At 40.7% G+C, this 24,429-nt stretch overlaps 1 protein-coding gene across 8 annotated transcripts in view; it reads left to right on the top strand.

The window, feature by feature from the left end:
- LOC124181005 (polypyrimidine tract-binding protein 1) overlaps positions 1-24,048 on the top strand; it is a 346,021-nt gene extending 321,973 nt beyond the window's left edge. For 7 of the 8 annotated variants that reach the window (XM_046567062.1, XM_046567061.1, XM_046567057.1 and 4 more), the window contains 10 exons: positions 5,055-5,201; positions 14,036-14,087; positions 15,486-15,544; positions 17,904-18,135; positions 18,800-19,014; positions 21,089-21,122; positions 22,301-22,393; positions 22,508-22,724; positions 22,871-23,012; positions 23,231-24,048. In XM_046567062.1, the coding sequence (XP_046423018.1) occupies positions 5,055-5,201; positions 14,036-14,087; positions 15,486-15,544; positions 17,904-18,135; positions 18,800-19,014; positions 21,089-21,122; positions 22,301-22,393; positions 22,508-22,724; positions 22,871-23,012; positions 23,231-23,299 (1,260 nt within the window). In that variant the 3' untranslated portion in view covers positions 23,300-24,048. The remainder of the gene's footprint in view (positions 1-5,054; positions 5,202-14,035; positions 14,088-15,485; positions 15,545-17,903; positions 18,136-18,799; positions 19,015-21,088; positions 21,123-22,300; positions 22,394-22,507; positions 22,725-22,870; positions 23,013-23,230) is intronic. The other variant, XM_046567060.1, reaches the window with a different exon arrangement.
- The last annotated feature ends 381 nt before the right edge of the window (positions 24,049-24,429 follow it).

Here is a 24,429-nt window from a genome sequence, read left to right as displayed (position 1 = left end):
GAAAAGCAATAAAAATAGATTTACAGATTTCTTATCTCAAATTTGCGTTCCTCAAAGAAATGTCAGCTTGGCATCATGGTGAATGTTGCACCACTTGGAAACTCCAAGATTGGAGCTAGGAAGCTCAGAAAAAAGGTGCGGGGGTTGCGTTTATGCCGCAATTATACGAAACTGCTTGGACCGCAGAGAATGGAAATGTACAGGAGCGAAACGACGTCGTCAGCGAAGGATTACACGGGCAACAACAAAGTGAAAAAAGGAGGGAGAAAAAAAAAATACTCTGTAACGGATGCGTCGGACGTATCGCGTGCATCTCTCGATGAAAATTTGTGCCCGGTTAGGTTGAAGCATCGTTTACAAAGCCCGTAAAGCCGGTCGGAAGCTCGCAGTGAAATTTTACCCCGCACTGTGTACGCGTATAAGGTGCAACGCGTTGCAGCCAGAAGAGCATCGCTTCGTCTAACAACCGTTTCCGACGTCTTGGTATTGGCGGCTATTACCGTCGGGTCTTCGCGTTTCATGGTTAAAGTTGAGAGTCCAGAGTCGAGGGTCTCTCGAGTCTGAATGCGGTAAAGGAGAAGGTTCCGAATAGCTCCTGCCCTATCTGCCTACCAAACTTTTCATGCCCTGTGATGAGGAGAAAAGTTCTCCGTCTCGCTGCTGCACTTACGGATATAGGTGTGCCAATCTCCTCCCTCGTCTTCTCCCCCGACTTATGCAAAAGAGATTTTGGCTCCGCGAGAAGTTTACTCTGTGGCTTGTAACGGAGTGCAACGATTTTCAGAAAACTGGATACCTGTACTACTCCGGCTCTGCCTCGTGGACGTCAATTACTTGGGTGGCTGATACTCTCACGATCACGCGTTGCGGGAACGAAAATCATTAGTCAACGTCCCGACGTGACGGTTTGTTCAACCACGTATCGGGCGACATCCACCCGAACAGACGTTCCTCGATCTTCCCCCGGCTCTACTTTCACCGTATTCCGAAATAATTCCAATCTCTTACGCCTGTCTCAATCGCGTAGCATAGTCAGGTACTGCATATCGTGAAATTTTGAAAAATATTCTGCGAGGTTTGCCTTAAAAAATTGGGAATAGATAGGTTTGATGGTACAGGAATCCTCTTTTTCGAAATGTCAAATTCTTCGGACCCAGGAATACAAATTATCCGTGACGTAAATCAAGGTTGAATTTGGACACATTGAACCCATTTCCAGTTTATTCAAGATCATTCTATATAAACATAGATTATTCGCACGGTATAATCTCAATCGTTACCGTGCCTGTCTAACCCTTCGCAAAAAAAAGTCTACACTGTGATAAAAATACAGGGTGAAATTGTTCAGATTATAATTTGGTGTTAATCTAACATACCCGATATGGAATTTCCAATTTGACTATGAAAATTTCTCTGTAGTAGTACAAATTAGACGACTTTTGATAATTTCAAAACTACCATTTTTTACATTAGGTATACCATTCGGACAAAGAAAGTCGTTGAGCTGACTGACTCTGCGTGTAAACATATACGCGAGGTACAGACACTGGTTTTTAATAAATTTGAAACCACGTTGTACTAATTAGTGTTTATAATTAACGGATATTTTACTATTTACTTAAGCGCAGTGGGTTCTTAACCCATTAAAGCCCAGGAAAAAACTGGGTCAGATAGCATCAAACTAACTAACTATTCTATTCGTAGCAAAATGAAAAAATCAAATAAACGTATTTTTTGTTATGTCATTTGCAATTGTATGTAAAAAATTATTGAAACAAATTATGCTGAAAGTCGTTAGTTTGAAACACTGACTGCGCCAATTGATTTTACGAGAAAAATGATGAAGAAAATCTATGTACCGTATTTTTTGTCAGAGTTCAGTTTGTTGGTGCAAAATCGTGCCGAATAAATTTACAACTCTCCATAATTTCCATCATAAGAACTATTGCACTGAAAAATTGAACTCTGACGAAAAAATTCCACATAGGTTTTCTATCTGACCCAGTTTTTTCCCGAGCTTTAATGGGTTAATGTTTTGAAGTTTAATGAGTATCTGAACTCGATAGGAAATTTCATAGAAAATGTACAAGGCATATAATTCGCGATGTGTTTGCTGTGAATAATTGGTGTTGACCTGGTACTAGTTCGATTCTAACCGACTCTAGATGTTTTCAAAGAAGTGGCATATGCAGGCTCTCTTTACGGGCACAAAGAGGCAAGAGACACTTGTCTTTTTTACATAAAAAGTCTTCAATTTTCGTTCCTGATATTTTCTAGCTAGCTTAGCGAGTAGTGCAGGGTTCTATTTCTCTATACCCCGCAAATTTGGAATATATGGTTGTCCGCTCTTTCTCAACTAACTCACTGCTTTCGTCACCCAAACATCAAAACCCGAAGGCCCTCCAAGACACTAGCGGGCTCGAACAAAAGTCGTTATGCAGAAATTTCTTCTTCGGTATAGTTATTCCGGAAAGGTAAAATTTTTCTATTCGTACAACAGACGTTTCTTGGTTGATTCGTCGGCGCGTTATTCGATAATTAGTTGGATTTTTCTCATTTTCTCATTTTCGGGTCGCACATGAACCGCAAGGTCGAAATATCAGGAGCGCGGAGATGCAATGCGGAAATCGGTAGCGGGCAGAGCTCTATACGTGCGGGTTAAAAGCGGGACTGATAAAAGGCAGGGCGAAACAATGCAGTCATTTCGAAACAAACACAATGCCCGAACGGTTGCGCAAACGGAACGGCAAATTCAAATTAAATTACCGATATACGATCGACACAGCAGCCAGCGAGCGGCACGCGGGGCTCGCACACAGGGGATAATGTCATTGTTTTTGTTGCGCTCGACTTCCAACTTCAATTTCCAGCCCCTGCATTTTTAATGGCCTCCTCCACCCCCAACCTCCGCCATACCGATACTGCGGTAAAGGCTGATGCAGAGGCGATCGAAAGCCTCCCTCCCACTTTTCGTTTCGGGTTATTCCCAGCTATACGCAGCTTTAGCATTACCGAAATTCTATTACTACCAGGCGCTACACAGTGATCGAGAACGCTCGTAGTTCCGGTAAAAATTCTTTCGCTATGTCATCTAAGACAGCGAGACGAGTAAAAGTTTGCTTGAACTCATCAGTTATGGAGAAGGAAATTTACTTAAGTTGATTTGAATGGAATAAACGGCTTTGCTCTGATCTGAAAAACACTTCTTCCGGTATATTTTTTCCTGTAAATTGAACGTATCCTCCCTAGGTCTGTACGGCGTCGCTTCACGCCGAAAGATACCATCGTATAATAGTCTAGTGGTTTTCCTAATTCAATAAGATTCCGAGCACAGCTTGCGCTGATTTAGCGCCCCACGAACTCGGTTAATTTTCTACCTCGTGGCAGTTGGTACCGCTTACTCGCGTCGCGTCACGTGATCGAAATGACTGAGCGAGTCTCTTGCGCGACAAGAAGACAGGAAGACCCGACGAAGTAGGCTGCTGCTCGGAGGGGAATCTTATCCACCCTTAGTGCCCCGGGAGAAAAGATTCCGGCACGGGGATGAACCTTTCGAAAATTAGGCCGCGCACTCCCTTGTATACGCGAGATGCGGCAATCTGGCCATCCGCAGTTTAATTACGTGATTAATTACCGTCTCTTGGCTGATTTTCAGCGCGTGTATACCACCTCTGTAACTCGAGATATTGAGAAAATCCAGTTCGGGTAGCTTTCGACGATCGATGAAATTATTGAAATAACCGGAATGTAATGTGATGTATACATGTATTATAGGGCTGCTCGTCGATGATGCTTTTATTTTCATTTCGGTGTACCTTTGCGGGAGAAACGTTATCCAGCGTTGAAACGAGCCGTGCTGCGACTCTCGCTAGCGGTTTAGTTTAATAACCCAATATTGTCCCCGGCCATTACTCTTACTTATAAAGTATAATGGGGCGTCATTTTTACGCTTAATATGCGACCAATTTAAATATCCACCAGACCCCATCTTACCGCCAAAGCACTCATTGATGCGGCCTCCTCGGGCAAACAGGCGGTAGAATCCCTCCTTGGGACGAATTGAGAGGCGGGGAAGGAGAGAATATCGCGGTCGAGTTGCGGGAGGAATCAGGTATTCAAATGGTCCGTGCTTTCTTAACCCCTCTTAGTCGTCGTTTGCTATACAGAAATACCTTCTTCTTCCTCCTCCTCCTTTTCTTCCTTCTTGCCAACTCCGAACCCCCAGTATTCAAGCAACGTAACTAATTCACGATAAAAACGGTGATTAAATTTTTCGTAGAAATATAAATACCAATTTCAAGCTATTTCACGTTTGCATTGAGGAAGAATCTGTTGAACCGTCTAATCGTGAGTAAAAATTTAGGGAAAGTGATGAATCATTCTTAAGGTTTTAGTTGTAAACTTATCGTGTGTTATTAAAACATCTACCACATCACGCAGTATCGAGGGATGTTTCGACTCTATTCACCGTCACTGGTTGATTTATCCTCCTTTCCTAACTTTTTATCCTCGCATCGAAGCCCATTGATTCTCAAGCCGCTTGAGCGCGAGCAGCGAAAACGTCGTTACAAGGCGAAATCCTCTCAGTTACGGGTGATCTTATCCTGGATCCGTCCGCGTTATGTGTACCTACCAACAAACACCGAATGGAAGTGGAAGTGGCGTGAGATAGTCGGTGGTGGGAATGTTCACCAGCTGTTTGTTTGTAGTATCCCTCATCGAGGGCCGCTGATCACGTAGACACTTAGCCTCCCCGGTTCGCGCGAATTTGTCTCTCTCTCTCTCTCTCTCTCTCTCGCTCTCTCCAGCAGTAAAACGTTGCCTACCCGTATGCCGGAGGATGCGTTGTTACGTAGGTATGACCGTGAGGAGAAAGGGTGCCGGTGGCGTTATTTATCATCGCGTGCAGCTCGCCGCGTCACGCCGATATCGCCCTCCGGGGGCGTTAGTTCGGCCGAGCGAAAGAACCGTAAAAATAAATGTTATGGTATAAATTTTCGCTTCCGATCAACCCTCACTCAAGAGTAATTTTGCCCAACCTATTTCTGTTGCAGAACGCTAATGCTCAGGCCGCACTTCAGGCGGCTCAAGGACAGGGTGCTCCGAGTCAGGGTGGAGAAACTCAGGGTGGACCCAATACCGTTCTAAGGGTCATCATCGAGCACATGATCTACCCGATTTCCCTGGACATACTTTATCAGGTGAGTAATAACGCTTTTTCCTTCGGCACACGTCGACTGTTCGATAGATTTTTGGGTCATGACGTACCGGCCAAAAGCAATACGTATCTACGCAGTGACGTTGAAAAATCATTGGCGAATCAGATCCCGAAACATTTTTAAACTGCCATTGATCATCGTTACGATTTACAGCGTTTACGGTTGATTCGATATCACTTTGAATATTATCTTTTATCGCATGCTTATATTTTTTCAAACTTCTGTAAAAATCACTCCCTTGAAAAGTTTTTGAAAATTTGCACTCCGTAGCTGTACAAGTTCTTGAAAAGTTTTTACGACATCTTATCCTTCCGTGATGAAAATTGTCCAAACATGTCAATTTTTTTTCCTTTCTTTGCAAAGGAACAACCGACTTGAAGTTTTGACTGAATGATTTATCGTGAGTACGGCAACGGTCGGTAAAAGTTTCGGTACATTAGCAGAACTTTCGTCTCACTACCGAAACATTGGCGATGCAACTCGTACCCCGGAAGGTTTGTTAATTTAAAATCAAGACGGTTTCGCTCCCATCAACGGACGGCTTGCATTTAGGCGGTTCTCCCGTTTGCTTCAGCACTTTTCAACGGCGCTAATTCGAGGGTTAAAAATTCAGAAGTCACTCAACTCAGACCCGAAACGACTCTCAGAACTCGGGTTGAAAATATCCCTTTCCTAATGACTACTGCAATATCTAACCTGTCCAACTGACTCGACCGCGTTTCTACCCTTGTCGCGCCTTCGCGATCTATACAAAGCGAACTTTCCTCAGTGATCAACAGCGCTAGTTAACCGCACGGAAACTCATTTTCAAAGTGCTCGGAACAAGTTTTTAGATTTTCGCAACCGCATCGTGTGATTCACGGAAATTCGTCGCTGTAAGATGAAACATCACGCGTGAAGCACCGTTCGATTTTTACACAAATCCGCCCACTCAACGCTTACAGTGATCAGTGATCGCACACCGCAGTGTTTTTATATCCATACATACGCGAGGCGCGAAAAGGTCTTTTTCACGTGGGCCTTTTCAAACGGGTGATACACTTAACGGAAATACACGTGGCTATATCCCGCGTTTATGGGGCATCGATTGACGTACTTTCCACCTAATATTATTATTGTCATTATACGTGAACCGTAAAAGCTCGCGGTACGCTATAAATATGTATATTGTCGTACATGTACGTACGATTTATAAGTAATTCTACGAGCTTTCCACTCCACTGGATTACGTCGCCGCATTTATGTATGTCTATATATAATATACCCGCACGTAAACGGCCTCTTGTCTTTAACTGGATCATTATCCTGCGGAGGTCAATCGTGACCCTCGCATATGTGCCTTATTATACCCATACAGAGACAGTTGCGCCGTTAAACTTTGCGATTTATCATACCGAGCGGAATATTTCAGTGTATTACGCCCAGTGTGCGCGTGTGTGTGTCTTCGTGATGACCGTACACACACGTTTCATAATCGTTTAACCAACGCGCCGGGTCTCGAATGTATTGTACGCGCGAAGAGAGAAAAAATAAATTACCCGAAAAATCGCATTTTTCTCTTCGTTACAAAAAACCACGATAAACATATTTCTCCCGTCGCGCAACATTTCGTAATTTTTTTACTTTTTTTTTTTTTTTTTTTCGAACCTAATCTATCCTGAAACTTTCTCACACGCACGCTAGTTATCGTATCATTTTATTTTCATTCAAGTATTATTTTTTCTCCATTTCTATCTCTCTCTCTCTCTCTCTCTCTTTCTCCTCTTTCCATGTATAATCAATAAACTTGATAATGAACAGCGCGTAATGATTTTTTTTTTTTCTTGTAAAATCGTCTCGATTGAAACACAACTTCTTCGTGATACAACGGTTGTTATTATTACGATTTGATTTTTATCTCTAGAGTGAAAAGTTGAAGTAATTTTTCTGGTCTTCTACTATCTTCTCGCCTTCCTTATCACAGGCTCGTGCATGTATAAATAATATTTAGTTTATCTATATTTACACACAACGTGAAAACATCTCGTGGTGATTGTAATCTCTCGTCCTAAGTATTAGAGCAGATATCAGAAAGCAAGAATCTGGATAAACTTTTTCTTTCAAGGGCTTTAAACTTCACGACACTTGAGTTATAAGACCCATTAATTATTTTCATTTTACCCCTGACGCACTCGAGTTAAACGAAAAATATAGAAAGTTTAAAAAATCCGGATTTACGCAGTGAACAGAGCCTGTATCATATGGGGGATGACTAGCCAAAAATAATTTTTGTTTCAGATATTATTATTATTATTATTTTTATTTTAAATTATAACAAACTAATCATGAATTCGTTGAGATAGATCGAAACAAATAATTAGCGGCTTGAAGAGACCGTCGTGTCTCTGTTTCTCCTAGATCTATACCTATTAATATTATTTCGAATCGAAATGTCAAGAACAAATTTATGATTCCCACTGTACGCAAGCAGTGGACTTCTCCCCTCTTCAACTCGCAGGTTCATTGAGATGGACAGCTTCCAATTACCAGACTCTGTACGTTCGGTTGATTTGCACATCGAATCGGTACAAATCTTCGGTCCGTATATAGTGTGTCCGTAATACACATGCGTTACGTTCTATAGGTATTTTGATAAAAGTGCGATTATTATTCTCCAGCGTGAATTTTTACTATCTTTTTTTTTCAAATATTTACGTTCCCTCTCAGACTGGTCAAGGGATCGACACATTACCGCGTTCATTTCTGTACCGATTTACACCGTATACGGAAATAGAAAAAGTTTCTAAAGCCCGCAAGCTCTTGTAAGCATTTTTCGAAAAAAGAAAAGCAGGTATAGAGAGAAAAAAGATGAGCATCAAATCCATCCATAAGCCTTGAGCTAGAACCGCAGTAAAATTCGCACCTAATCCGTTAATGGAGCGTCGTCGAACGAGTGTGCGGTGTGTGCGTGTGTGTGTGTGTGTCTAGTGTATAACCTATACATAAGTATGCGGTGTATGTACACACGCAGGAGAAGATCTAGCTGCTCAAATGGCGCGTATAGGACACGCGAACCTCAGTTTCGATCCAGTTCTACAGGCGTGTATGTACACGGATAAACGTGATGTAAGTGAACTCGGGAGGGTAAGTTGAATAAGCCCCAAGAGCCTGGGTATACTCGGGGGCCGCCGACCGGCTAATCAGGCAGAAGATTATAGGCGTTAGTTTGCGAAGCAAGTTCGAATCATCCCGTACTCCGCATCGCTCCTCGTTCAAACCCTACGTCAAATCGTTCATTTCCTACCGCTTTCGCATTCCGTTTGCTTCTCGTTATCCTTAACACAATTATCATTATATTTTTGCTAGCGATCAGTTATTTCTAGAAGAGAAGAAAATAACAAAAAAAAAAACTATCCGACAAACAACTTATATTATGTATACATTATACGTGGCTATGGAATGAAAATTCGTATGAACAATAATTTTTCGGTATGAATAACGTGCGATTCGGAAAGAAAAAAAGGTGAAAATTCGTTTCTGCAAAAGTGCATTTTTATTGTACAACGACGGTATGTCAATTACCATTTTAGTACATCGCATAAGCTACTTGGGTAAATTTATTTGTTCGTACAGCCGCGAATGTATTCTTTTATTATACATGCACTCTGACTATATTTATCTATATACCTCGATTTTAATTTGTTTCACGAATCCGCAAAAAGTTGCATAATATGAAAATTATTATTAAAAGCTGGCAAATACTCTTGCGTTCCCGCAGGCATTTCCCCCGATGTTAAACACGCATAAACGCAGAAGCTGCGTTTACATTCGGAACAACCGAGCTTTTCTAGCTCCCACTTTGTATTATAAATTAATAATTTTTTTGTCCACCACGGTCGACGCTTTTATTTATTTTATTTTTTTTGTAGATATTGTAGATAAATTCGTTGAATATATTTTTCAAATGGACAAGATTTTCCTCTCGTCTATATTGCGATTAATTTAATCGAATGATATTGAATATCTATTCAGAGCGACAAGGATCTGAGCACCCTGAAATGTACCTTCAAATGCCGGAGGAGAAAATTTAAAAAAAAAAAATGCAAAACGAAGGAATCATGCAAAGATAGTGTACGGGAGAGTGAGTATAATAATATCCGGGTGATCTAGGAGACGCGCGGCTTGTTTTAGTCGACGTAGAGAAGCCGAAGACGAGGAGGGTGAGGGTGGCCCCAATGGGAGCCTTAATAAGGTGAGATTTAGGGTGTCCCAGGTGCCGGGCGGCCACTACGCCCCGTTTATGTCGCACGGGCGTTGCGCCGAAGCGAATCATGCAGGCGACCAACGCGAACGGGGCATAAACGTTAAAAGCCTCAACATTTTACGCCGATATTCCACTAGTATAACGGCATAATGCGTGATAGAGGGGCGCGGGCTTCGAGCTTCGAGCTTCGAGCTTCGAGCTTCGGGGGCGGGGGAGGGGCGGAAAACTCTCACGAGGAGCGGCGTGGTACGTAGTTATTATTGATGTACGTTATAACCGCACTGCACACGTCCCCGCGAAATTTTACGTCCACGGGAAAATTGAAAGCTCAAAGAATAAGTGTTTTTCACCGAAGCCATGCGGAACTTAACGACGTCGGACGGTTATTGCGCAAAAAATTGAGAGAAATAAGGAATCGAGGACTTCCTGCCTTGTCAGGGGAGTGGAGTGTTCGCTTGTCTTTCATACCCCTTGTTCAAAATCGCCGACCGCGGAGGGGTGGGACGGAAGTTGGAGGGTTAACGTATTGAAATAAATCCGGAAAGCCTTCGGGGATCCTCCGATATTCTACAGCTGATCCTGAATTGTTTAAATCCCGGAGACCCGTGGAGTTGGGTACGCCGATTGAAACGAACTTTGTGACAAATTTTTAATTAATACCAAAGGGCGGGTTCAACTTTTTATATTAGGTAGAGTAATTGAAACATTTAACGAGGTTGAAGTTACTCTAAGCACTGAGATAAAGGAAGACTGTGAAAAATAAATAATTACGACGTTGCGACGTTCGAATCACTTCCGAGGGGTTGAATTCGCTAAATATGAACATGTTCGTTCCTACGAAGTTTCGAAACAGCCATATTTCAAAATTAATTACAGCCTGTTGCGTCGAAGTTCGCGAATTTCAAACCCATCAGATGTCCGCGATGCCCGACGACCTTGCAGTCTGCAGGCGTTGGGTTAAAGTTTTCAAAGTTGCGTAAACCTCACGCGAAAACTATAATAGATACAATAGAATCCGCACGGTCGAACCCACCGCAGCATTAACCGCAACGTCGTGTCTAGTCGAGCTCCGGGATCCATTAATCATAGAATAACAGAAACACGTGATTAATGTTTCGGGTTTTGTTCATTTTTGCGCCCGGCTCACGTTCTCCTCTTTTCAAACTCGGACTTTGCCCCGCGCTTTATTCTCCTCCTTAACATCGGAGCTTCTTTGTTGTTTTTCTGGTTGGTACTTTTGTTTTCAAACTTTATTACACGACCTATTGCTCAACCGACAATGGTAATTGCCACCCTGAAACCGAAAACGCGCGGATGTTTTGCGATTTCCTACCATTTATGAAGCGAATGCATCTTCTCTTATTTTCTGAGGCAAAATTTATCGGCTATAATTCACCATTCGTACGCGATTCTATAAATATGAAACAGCCTTGGAAAAAACACTTAATTTTCACTCTAGAAACTTTTCACCCTTGTGAAACTCGGGGAATTTTAAATATCAAATTTTATGGTCAACATTTTCGAGATCCAATTGGTTTACCGAATCGTTTCCATCCGGATATATTCGATTCAAGGCTCTTTCGGGCAAACCAAAATATTCCAGACAATATTAATTTGACGATGAAAATTTCAGCGAAAAGAATAACAACCCATCGACAATCACTAATGAACCTTGAAGATATAAATTATCAACGAAAAAACTTTTCTAATTTGCCTAAGAAAATTACTTTGATATTAAATTTCATATTTTGTATGCAAAGTTGAATCAATTGCCGGAACGAAGCCTGAACACCGGCACAACATGCGACGTCTTAGAAACGCCAGGCGTAAATAGCCAGGGACGAATCGTGCGTATAAGTATAATTTTTGCAGTTTCGACGAAATCGCTGCACCGGGACCAACAAGCGTAACGGTCAATATCGGCCCGAGCGTCGCGCAGTGCTAAACCGGAGGTGAAAACGTGCGGTAATCACGTCGATAAATGGATTAATAAGCGCGATAGTGGATGTGTATTATAAGGGTGAAAAAGTGAGGATCGTTAGCGAGGCGAGCTGCAGCGATTGGCCGATGGTCATTGGGCTATTGGACCCGCGGGAGATGGAGCTCGTAACCCGGGTGAAGGGATTAGAGATAGGCCCTTCCTATCCTATCCGGGGCGGGATGGTAATCACCGTTATTGATTGCTATTGTGTAGTTATTAATTCGCATTGCTCGATTATCGGCGAATCTCGCCCAACCCCTCCACCCCCTCTTGCAGTCTTCCGAGCAATTCTGCAGTCAAGGGCCTTATTCGGAAATTTTATCACATCTGAAACGGCGATACATCGCTATAGAGAGCTGAAATATGCTTTTCGGTTGGGCAGGATCTTCACTTTACTTTACTCGCGGCATCTTATCGGCCGAGATATTGTGTAACATCAAATTTTAGCACTTTCAAATAAAAATTACTCGATTGTCGTTATTTTTAGAGTATCGATATGGTCTTCCTTCTTATTTCTATGAACGAACTTTTTTTGGTAATACTGTAAAATATTATACATCTGTCAGCACTCGAAACTTTTTTATCCTGTACCGAACGTTTTCTCACGTACATCAAATTGTTTCAATCACTTTATCGTGACTGATAATTCAGTTTATTTATACGCTTCGTTGTTCGTCTTTTCGATTCTACGTTATTGAGGTTATGCCAAACGAAAAAAATTAACGCAAAACATTACCCACCCCAAATACATTGAGCTCCGTCACTTGTATCACCGTCATCTTTGTGAAAAAAGTGATAAAATTTTAGAATAAACTCACAGTCCTGACGATCGATCATTGTTCGATAGTGCTGGCAAATCCTTATAGCAAATTAAATTCCTAAAAAAACTTAAAACTCCTTATTACGAATTTCGCGAATCGGCTCCGAATTAACAGGAGAAAAAGAGCGTCGTGCGGTTTCTCATTCTTATTTATCTCCTCCTCCTTCTTCGGCTGGATGTAAATCGAGTCGTGATTGAGGAATAAGCGACGCGGATCCGAGTGTCATCACATCCCGATCCGTGTTTCGAGCTCTGCGAATGGTTCGGTCGGCGGTTATTACCGCTAAAGATATAGCTATTTTTGCAAGAAACCTCGTGGGAAATCATCCCTATATACACAAATTGGAAAAATGTGCCTCGCGGCGCCAGTTTCTGTATAAATACACACGTCGGTGGTTCGTTGTGCGTGCACACACGTCCTCGAAGCCACCTGCGCTCCACTCCGGTCCGCGAATATCGCTAATATTTTATTTGCTCTCCATTTGCGTATTACAGCTCTCACCCTGCGCCCTGCCATGCCGCCCCTGTTTCTATGCGAGAAACGTGCACTGCCTAGGAGAATCGCGCGCTGGATTCAATTCGTTTGCATCCTTTTTTTCCGCAGTTATTTTCTTTTTTCTTTTTTGAAATACCTTTTCCCCGTGACAATGTTTCGCTTTGATCAACACGTACCGAAAAAGAGTAAAGTTGACAACGGAGAAACGCAACGTATGTAATACGTAATTGATTGATATTAGAAAGAAAAAAAAAAAGAAAAAAATCGGCAATCGAACAAATACTGAGTGGATCGCTCGGTTTTACGACCGTGTATAGAATATATGTGGTAAATGGATATGGAAAATATTGGGAAATAAATTCAGCATTTGAATATCCGGTTCTTCCAATTACACTGTTTTAATTGAAGGTACGCGCGGACGGATAAAGTTGACAATTATGTATAGCAATATTGTGCCATAATGGAAAAATAGTCACGTTGACGAGGTAGAGTGCATTTGAATCCCTCCCAAACGTGGGTTGATGAATAACATTTTTATATTACAAACCTGCCGGTTTTGTAATTTTTTTTATATTTCCTAATTGTAAACTCGGTTCCGCCGATTCCGGCATTCGATATTCCGGCTAATTGGCGGATGAACGTATCAAAGAACGAACATTTAATTTCTCATTCTACGGATTAACGTGTCCTCGTCGCGAAACTCTTGTGTACCTGCACGCAATATGTTTCATGCAAGCGGATGCTGTGAGAGAGTTGCAGAGTTTCAGAGACGAGGGCTCATTGTCTACGGTAATTGTCGAGTAGGGTGGGGGTCGATGTTCAGAATGCAGCGCGCTGCAAAAGCGTAAATTTAAAACGTCCGTTTCAAAGTTTTTTTTACAACTTTCAAGCTTCCTCTCCTCTATCTCTATTTCTCTCTTTCTCTACTTGTGCCGTTCTGTGTGCAGAGCCGCTGCACTTTCCCGAGAGTCAAATTAATCGCAAAAGCGTTAAAGCTACGTTCAAATAGCCCGAGTTTTTCTCATTTCTTTCTTCCATTTTCTTCATCTTCTCCTTTTCCATCTTGTCTCTTGTGTAGGTACTTTATACATACGTATACGTCACGCGGTGTTCAACAAACTTACAGATCGCTATACCGAGTCTTTTTGAATCTCTCGACTATGTACAAACCTGTCGCATCGTCCAATTCATTATCTCGCTAAAGAGTGATTTATTCTGTAATAATAACAATAACATGGCTGTTTAGTAAGTACATTGTTTCGCTTGTCTGTTACAGATATTCACACGCTTCGGGAAGGTTCTGAAAATCGTCACCTTTACCAAGAACAGTAAGTACAAGAAACAAAAATTTATAATCCGATACCATAACGTTACCCTCTACGTCTTTCACTTGAACGCTACGTCGTAGATTTCACCCCATCCACCACTTTCGGTATTGCATCCCCGCTTAATTTCGGCAGGACTTTCTTTTCAAGGGCGGTTTAAAAATCGACCCCAAATTTTCGGTGAAACTTTTTACACGATTCATGCCCAAATTTAAGCTTGCAAAATTTTAAATCCCCAGAATCGATTCGGTATCTGCGATTAAAGGATTCGATGAAGATAAAACGAGGGTGCAAATTTCGCGAAAACTTCTACTATTGTCTTATTAACGGATTAAATTCGCGTTTTTACACATGCTAAAAAAAAACTGACAGTTCTTGGACGAGTCAGAACGTGAAAGTGAAAACGAACTCGATCGTAGCTCGGTGTTTCCATGGCTGCTCGTCGTAGATGCACACTGAAAATTCGTAGGAATTCATATCCGCGCGATGTGGAGTGCGGAAGCAACCCCTTCCGAAACACGCGTATTGTTCGCCTGCTGCACCGGCTCCTCGATGCTTCGATGTTTCAATGTTCCAGTGCAGCCCAGCAGAGCGAAACCCCCACGCCAGAATCCACTTCTCGAGTTTAGCCTTCCGAAATGAGATCGGGCATCGCGATAATAATGGACGATAAGTTCTTCGTTCGCCTGCGGTGAAATCATACAGTTGTAGGAAATGACCAGAGTCCAACAGCGACCGTGGTTTAAGTTTCGGTTTTGTTACACGCGGGGGTGTTTCTAGCTCGCGTAACTAGCACGAGGGGCAAATTCAAAACCCACCCTTCAATTTATTTCGTACACAATTTAATTTCATAGTAACTTTATGCGAGAGTCACAAATTCAAACGATTTACGACAGGTATTTAAAAAATTACCGGAGGGGGGATTTTGGCTGATACTAATCGTAAGAGGAAGAAACAAAATTTGACGAAATTCGATTGATCAATTTTTAATATCTGTAAAGACAATTTTATACGAATTTGAATATTTTTCCCAGTCTCAGTTTCAATTTCTATGTTTAATAGCTAATGATCCTCTGCTCCCGCGATTGCGAGCAACGATTATTTATATATATACACATAATACACGTCAGGCCACTGTGACCCATTTACAAAGGTAAATTCTCGTATAATTCTGCTGAGCTACAACCGTAACAACAGTGGCTAGGTTGCATGCTTCAGGCTGTTACGCTGGGACTAGTACAATGCCACATTGTTACCTTGATATTTATACATTTAACGTGTACGAATGAATGTGGAACAGTGGACTTCAAGCTCCGACCTAACATTAGTATCCAGTTCGTTATACGCTCCTTTATGTGAAAATGATGTTACACATGTTCATAAATGAAATTTATTTTTCAGGCTCCTTCCAGGCGCTCATACAGTATCCGGACATGGTGGCAGCGCAAACGGCTAAATTTGTAAGTAAATCTCGTTATTTGTATAAAAAAAATTTTTTTTTTTTTTAAACATGAAACCTGTATGTTCTTGCTTATACGAAGAAATTTCTTTTGAATAGTCTATAGTTATAAAGGGTAATTGGAAACTACATACATTTTTAATCGAAACGAACGCAAATTTATGCGAATTTGAAAAAATCTCTCTTCATGTAGCTGGATAAGGAATACTTTTTTTTTTTTACTAATTTTGTTCTCCCGTGAACTAAGAAATACAAAAAAAAAAAAAAACCTAGCAAATTCTCGCCGGCTTCAGCAAAGTTCCTCTTCAATTCAAGGCGCCCTCTATTAAGCGTACCTGCTGCGGAAAGTAGACAAAAGTCCGTTTCAACCCAGATTGAATATCGCGGCACATATCGTTTCCGGAGGGGCGATTTCGTCGTTGTGTTTAATACAATATAACACACATGCATGTAGCTTATCGTTATTAACCATTATTATACCCATTATCCGGGAGACCGGAAGTCAAAAACAAATCAACAAACGCAAGGCAAGCGAGGCACGAAACATAGCAGCGAAATTATAGAACAGTCGAACAAAGTTTTGTCGGTTGCATGAAAGTTTGTACATGTACAACACGTTTCGGGTTTCGATGGGGGGACTAAAACTGGGTGCACGCGCATTGTCGAGATGGAGCGCATTGTTATTTTGCGCGAAACTTACCGCAAAAGTATTTACTGCAGATAGAGAGGCGTGTGTACGTTATATACATCCGGTGTACAAACGAGCCTCGGAGATTTAAGCTTGCGGGCTAAAATCGCGCACGTAACTTTGCTCCAATCGCGAGCCGACTCGTCCGAAGCCGATGAGTTAATAACGCGAAAAGAATTCCCCGAGACAAAGAACCGAAGAACAGAGAAATTGCGGCGGGAGATGAGAGGCGTAATTCCTTTACTTGCAGGGCTTGTTCTTTCAACCCCCCGTTTTTGTGCCCCATTGTGTTACCCGGGTTTGGAACAACCCGCGTTGCAAAAAAATTTCCCCGAGTTATTTTGGGTACATGGATTTATTATACGTATATTGTTAAATTCGTTACAACTTTCTCTTACCGCCCCCTCCGACTTTTACCTCTACCACCGACTCTGCGGTAACTGAATAATAACGTTCAAATCGCCCGTGGCTTCCGAGGCGAGCCGAGCGAACGAACGGTGTGGACTACGACTCCACGTTTTTGATGACTGTGGGGGATAGGATGAAAGAATTTTTCTTTATGCATATAAATATATTATAATTTGCAAAGTATTTTTACATGTGCACGAAGCAGAGAAACGAAAAAGAATGAATCATATAAAATTTTTTCATGCAAAGCACCAATCCTTAACTCTATAATTTTAAATATTATCAAGAATTTTTTTTTTTTTTTTTACATTGGTTTCGTGGCTAATATCCGGATTATAAAAGTTGTGCATCTGCACCTGCAGATTCAAAATCCATACGCGTGCGCAGGATGAAGGCGGATGTGCACGCTGATGATAAAATATACCTGCATAATATAGTACGCGTATACACGTGCGTACAAATTAATTGATTACTCACGTCTCTAATTAGCGTAATTAGGCTATATCGTTCGAAATTTGTGAAACTATGCAATTTCTGTAATTAATTTTATCGCGTGCTTATTACCGTCGCTAGTCTTCAACCGGTGACGAATTACGCGTATCTATTACCACACCTCGCCAGCCTGTATACGTTACCCTCTCGTACATCGTTATTAATACTCGAGGTTTCTTAACTTTTACCCCGTACCGGCACGAAAATATTATACCAAAGACTCTCTCGTTGGTCGATCCGCTTGAATATTCGCGTAGAATGTTGAGAACGGAAAAATACGCGCATAAGCAGGAATTCGCTCATGCGAATTATCATATAACGATGAAGGCAGTGACCGTTTCATGCCTGATATACTTGGCGAGGTGACGTAACAATTCGCAGCTCCTCTTTCTTCCCTTGGGAGTTCCCTCGAGGTATAAGGTATAATAACAGAATCCGTAATTCATTTAAGCGGTAAATAGGGTTGCATGGAAGTCGGGCCGGTTCCGCGTAGTGTAATCAAAATTTTCCGTGATAAAATGCGGAGAGCACGCACGGGGCGAAACGCAAGTCAAACAAACCCGTACGTTACTTCGGACTTTGGTGAATTTTACGTTTAAAGTGTAAGGTGGAAAATACGAAGGTTGCACGAACCCTGGGGTTTGTTTTAATAATGAAATACAAACAACCAGCGGACTGCCGCCACCCACGTGAACTTATTATCGCCGGCTTTTCAAACCTCCCGGCAAAATGTCAACCGACCTCTGATTTCTTTTGTTTTTTTTTTTTCCAGTCACTCGATGGCCAGAACATCTACAACTCATGCTGCACCCTGAGGATCGATTACAGCAAAATGCAGAGTCTCAACGTCAAGTACAATAACGATAAATCCAGGGACTACACCAACCCTACTTTACCGACTGGTGACGCCAACCTCGATGCCGCTTCCCTCGCCCTCGGGGGTGAACTTTTGCCACAGCTTCTTCTCGGAGCCGCGGGGACGCAGCCACGCGCAAGATTGCCAGGTGAGATATAGTTTTTCATCATGTGGAAGACGGAGTATCGTGTGGCGAACCATACCGGAGGAAAATGAACTACAAACGTTGCTCGTATTTGATTTTAAACGTCTTTCTTTTCCCCGAATTTTCACTTTCATCGACTCTGTTTGGCGAAATTAACGTCCAACAGCTTGCACGAAATATCCTTAGCAAGATATCCGGGTGAGATACAGTTTTTTCATCCTAATATTAAAAACGGAATATCCCGTGGCGCCGCATGGCGGCGGAAAATGCACTACAACCATTGCTCGTATTTGATTTTAAAAGTCATTTTTTGCCATAAATTTTTACATTCAACGACTCTGCTCGACAAGATTAACGTCCCGTAGCCTGCACGAAGTATTCTGAGCGTTAATATCAACGTAATTCACCCGAATAATGACCGACTCTTAACCCTATATGCGACGCCATATTGTCTCACCTGGCCATACTCCGGACTGTTTGTTTCGGTGCTCCGTCGAAAGTATAAATTTTCCGTTCTCTTTTGGGACGATTTTCTCACATCCAAATCCAAAATCATCCGCATTGTTCCTTCCTGCCGATCGCCGTGGTGATTCGGGAAACTTCGAAGAGGCTTTTGCCGAACCAAAACCTCGCAAATAATCGCAAGTGTTGCTTTTTTACGAAGCAGATGTGTTTGCAGGAGCCCCGAGCGTCCTCGCCTCCCCGTTCGCCGCCATGCACGGCTTGGCGTCGCCTCTTACGGGTCCTTACAACGGCGTCGCGGCGGCCGGCGGCCTCGCAGGACTCGGTGGTTTCACCCTCGGCGCCGGAGGGCTTGGCGTTCGAGTTCCCGGCAGCCCTCAGCCGTCGTCGGTTCTTCTCGTCAGCAACCTCAACGAGGAGGTAAGTTTCCGTGTTTTCATCCCTCCGTCATACCTATATAACCGTACGTACGTACTTTTCATACCCCGTGCATTATTGAACCCTGTGAATGCGCGACGATTGATCCCATAAAAATTGGAGAAAAATTACCGTGATCAAAATTATTCCAATTTCCGGTTCCCTGTTTCGATCTTACTTTGCAGGGCTTAGACAAATTTTTATCAACTTCTCTGAATTTTGACGATAACTTACAAAAGTGCATAAATATCTTGCGTAAAATTGCAGAGATCGTTGTGGAAGTCTGTATACGATTTTCCCACTCTTATTCCGTCAAACCTTTTCAAGAAGAAAAAGAAATTCGTGCAAAAAATTTAAATAAAATTTAAGTGTTTACGAGTTGTTGGGGAAACGGATTTTAAACTTCTAGAGTATTTTGGAATATGCGAGAGACTTCAGCGCGGACTAGTGATCAACAGGTTGTTCGATTTGGGCCGGTTACTCTGAATTCTTCTAGGTCTGTTATATAACTCGGTACAAAAATATGTGTTCAATTTGATTATCCCAATTGCGAATAAGCCAATGTTCGTCATCGTCATAATAGGAATTGAAAACCAAATGCCATAGAAGTCGTGACGTAATTGTCTAGCCTCACGGTAATTAATTGATTTTCATTACTTATTCGTACGGTTATTATTATTCTGGTGTGCGCGTGAGTTTGTGTTGAACGCCGTTCTCTATTCTCTTTATTTTCTAACTTTTATTGTTTCCGTGTAACTATGTTTTTCCTTCTATCTTTTGCCGTCGGTACATTTTCAGTCACGTATTCCACTAAGCGTACATCAGCAACAATCATTATTCTGGAGTCTATCGTCATTCGATCACAATATATCTTTGCTCTGCGTCAAGCTACGATAACAAAATATTGTTAAAATATATCTGCTATCCCCTCAAGGCGTAAACATTAAACGTAGATAATTTCGGACTATTTTCAACCCATTTCGAAGACTTGGTACATGCGATGTCTGTATACTTATGCGAAGCAAAAAGGATCAGCAAAAGTCCGTGTTGGTTCGAAAATATTGATTCAGTGAATCTGGATTTTGCAGAATGAATATCTTTGCGATTATGGTATCAAACTTGAGCCCTGCAATCGTAACATATAATTGATATGACATAAGATTAACGATCCAAGCGCTTTGTCAACAAATTGAAATTAAAGATGAAAAAATGATGAAAGGCAAAAGAAAGGAGGAAATTCCACCATGCATCATTTATTCATTTGCCAAATAGTGAAAAAAAATGCTAAATCAAAAATGACTCGCGGAAAACGTTCTGTGGTGTTTCCTTCTTGTTTTTCGTTATTTTTTTTTTTTTTTTTTTTTACCATTCTCTTCTATTCTTTTTCATCATTGTAAATACATATTATAAAAAGTGTTTCGATTTTGTGTGTCAATGCCACACTTCGCAGCTGCTGTAACTTGTCACTACTGTACCTATAACTGTGTGTACTTATACTATCATTGTGTTGCGCACGATTCCCGATTTCGCCCATGAATCTTTCGCCCTCTCTCTTTCTCTCTCTTTCTTTTTCTCCCTCTCTCCCTCTCTCTCTCTCTCTCTCTCTCCCCCCCCCTCTTTCCCTCCGATTCTCACTATCATCTCCCTCTCTCTCTCTCTCCATCTCTCTCTCTCTCTCTGTGTAGGCAGCTAATAACATATTATATATATACATGTATGTACGTATGTATACTATGTACATATATATTATACAAAGCGCATAATTAATATCCCTTAGAATTTTCATTTTTCATTTTCTATTTCATTTTCCAACTCTATCATTTGTCTCTGCTAATCTATTCGTCACGATGATATCCCGCAGTTGACTTAATAAATTTTTCAAACTCGCGTTTAAAGAGATGATGAAAGAAATAAAAAAGTTGTTTCTAAACTTGAGTCATTAGCTAATGAAAGTACACTTTATAAATTGCGAGAGAGGAAAGCTTAACGGGAATCGTTCGCCCACACTATATCATAAATTCTATATACTCACTGACTATAACTTACTGACTGTGGACTCTGTCTGTTCTCTGTGTAGATGGTCACGCCTGACGCTCTCTTTACCCTGTTCGGTACGTCTCTACATTTATATTATTAATTATATTACATTATTAATTATTATACCTATATATTTATACTACGCTCATCATGCAAATATTATCGTTGGTTACTCAACCGTTGTCTTGTTCCCCAGTCTTCTTTCTGGTTTTCCCGGTGTTTTTTAGTTTTTGTTTTCATTTTTTTGTTTCGGCAAAATTTCGAGTGCCACTTCTATAGTTTTCCTTGAATAACTCATTTTTTTTTTTTTTCTCATTACCTTGGTTTTGAGAAATTGCATTTTGGTGAATAATGATGTAACAAAGACGAGATTAAATTCTTGTTTGTTTGTTTGTTTGTTTCATTTTCGTCGTATTAAGCGTTGATGCTTAAACATAAGTTTATTTATTGATCATTGATTGAAATTGAAACGTAAATTCTCACGTATGGTTAGCTTTGATTTCAACTATTTTAATCCTGATTTTTCAAAATTTTCACTTATTCATTTTATTTATTACTGCTCTCCACCACTCGTCACGTTCTACTATATTCTTCAAGCATCTCTTCTGAATTTTATCATATTAATATTTTATTATTAATTCAACAAAACACCTTATATAATATATAAGCTTTGCTTATTTCGTATTTTCATATAGGAATGATGAATCTTTAACTATACTACGAATGACAATGATTAAGCGTTCGAATATCGGATTCGATTGCACAGTGCATGATGATCGATCACCTTGTCCATCGATAATATATATATATACCTTATATTGTATCATTGCATTCTACACTCAAAGTTTACGCACATATTATAACCGTTTATCGGAATGTTCGTGCCTGTTCTTCTTTGTCCTGAAAAAATGAGTATTCTTGTCATTGCTCACTTAGCATCGTGAAAGATAATTTTTTTCACTTTTTTTTCCCCTTTGCTTATTTTTAAAGAACAAAATTTGACTGTCGAACTCACACTTACTCATTGTTCAACATTGCGTGCATGTACTTGGATTTTAACGAGAGTACATATATACATATATATGGATACTGAGATCTCGATTTGAAGAGATAAAAAAAAGAGGAACGAAAGAACGACGACAGTCAGTAGCATAGATCAAATTAGAAAATATATAAAAAAAAATTTCGAACCTGCAGTACGTGACATAATGTATTTTCATGTTTTCTTGTTTGTTTTCCAATTATGGCGTAGGCGTGTATGGTGATGTACAACGTGTGAAAATCCTTTACAACAAGAAAGATTCCGCACTCATTCAGCTTGCTGAGCCGCATCAAGCTCATTTAGGTGAGAATTAGCAACATATTAACATATTGTTATTTTTAATGTGACACGAAATAAACAGTTTAGATCTTTTGATTCAAAACTTTTTCTACGATGTCGAAATTACGTGATTTTCAGCAATGACGCATATGGATAAGCTCAGAGTATTTGGCAAACAAATCAGGGTGATGCTCAGTAAGCATCAGGCAGTGCAGCTACCTAAAGAGGGTCAACCCGACGCTGGACTCACTAAAGACTACACCAACAGCCCTTTGCATCGGTTCAAAAAACCCGGTTCAAAAAATTACCAAAACATTTACCCACCCAGCTCTACTTTGCATTTATCAAACATTCCGTAAGTCAATTTCCCTTTCTATACCTTGAGTCTTACCTTAGTCATGTCATTTTTAAAAAGAATTTGGTCATGTGTAAAGCGAGGAATATAATTCTTCGGGTTTATTCAGAATCGTTTCAGATTTATAATTTCGTGATTGTTTTCAGAGCAACAGTGTCCGAAGAAGAGATCAAAGATGCCTTCACCAAGAATGGTTTTACAGTAAAGGCTTTCAAATTCTTCCCAAAGGACAGAAAAATGGCTCTGATTCAAATGGGTAGCATGGACGATGCTGTCGTGGCCCTGATTGTGAGTATATTACGATGTAACCAAGAAAATATAACTGTAGTTACGAAATAAAAATTAATCTCGAGGTTCGTGGTAAAACGAACAAATCAATGCGCTTGTAACCAAACGCAAGTTTTCCACTTTCAAGCCGAACGTCACAAATCTCTTTCTAGCAATAATCTCTGAAATTTCGTCAAACTGTAAAAATTAACTGAAAACAATGTAATTTTCTGTTTCAGAAAATGCACAATTTCCAACTGAGCGAATCCAACCACCTCAGGGTGTCGTTTTCGAAGAGTAACATCTAACAAGAAAGGCTTTCCAGCGAGCCGCAGTGGTTCCAGCCCTACACCCTAGTTCATTACTGGTACCCAAGTGCTGTATACGACTGATTGCTCTGCGGATCGATTGGGTAATCGATTGATTAGTAATCGGTCGTTTCGCCGCAGTGAGTTATACCAGCAGGATCCTTTCAAATTTCGGCCGTGCCGTTGGTCGAGATAGAAAATTGCGTAATTATCGTTTTCCACGCCCCCAGTATTGTTCGGGTCAATTTTAGGGTGAGATAAGGGCTAGCGATACTGAAAATAATGCCAAGTTCGAGAATATCCTTTGAAATTTCATATCCTCTTTTTCATTTATCTTACCAAGATTTGCATCGATTCCTTACTTCGCAATCTGTATACTGTCTTCTGCTTTGTATTTTTGGGAAATACTACGCGATAACAGCAACAACAAAGAGAAAAATAAATAACCGAAACGAAACAAGATCAGGTTTCGTCTGGTATTTGGCAATGCTTTCGGTATCGCTAATTTTGGTAATGGGCGTCCAGCCCCTCGCTGACAATCCCATTCTTGTACAGAGTTAAACAGATAAGATATATATACATATAAATATATATATATATATTTTACAAGCGCGACGCTATAGCCTAGGATTTGCCTGGGATAGAAAAACAAAAACAAAAACGAAAAAAAAATTAATAATAATAAATAAAACTTGAAAAAAAAAAAAACAACCAGAAAAACCTACTAATTAAGAGCTAAGAATTTTTAAGCCTAGTAAAAAATCAAGATTATTCAACAGGTAACTTTAATCTAATAATTACGATAAAATAAGTAACGATTCACATTACCAATGCGCTATATCGAGGTAACAAGGTATGAACTGACGCAACGTGATTGTGTTCGTATGTTTTATTCAATTGACATATAATATATACTTGTACTGCTGCAGGCTGCCTATGAAAACAGTCATAAAAAAAATTATCCTCAATGCTAGGTTTGATGGAGCGTAAAAAAGATCTGTAAAAGTTTCAATTAGTACCTTACAACATCATTTTGTTGCAACCATTTCCCGTTCTTGCCCATATGTTCAATGCTTAGCGCAGCCAAGTCAGGAACCTGTAAAAAACAAATTTCCATGCATATTTACTGT

Source organism: Neodiprion fabricii, chromosome 4 (genome assembly GCF_021155785.1).
Source record: "Neodiprion fabricii isolate iyNeoFabr1 chromosome 4, iyNeoFabr1.1, whole genome shotgun sequence".
NCBI lineage: Eukaryota > Metazoa > Arthropoda > Insecta > Hymenoptera > Diprionidae > Neodiprion > Neodiprion fabricii.
This window is presented reverse-complemented; position numbering and strand designations above follow the sequence as displayed.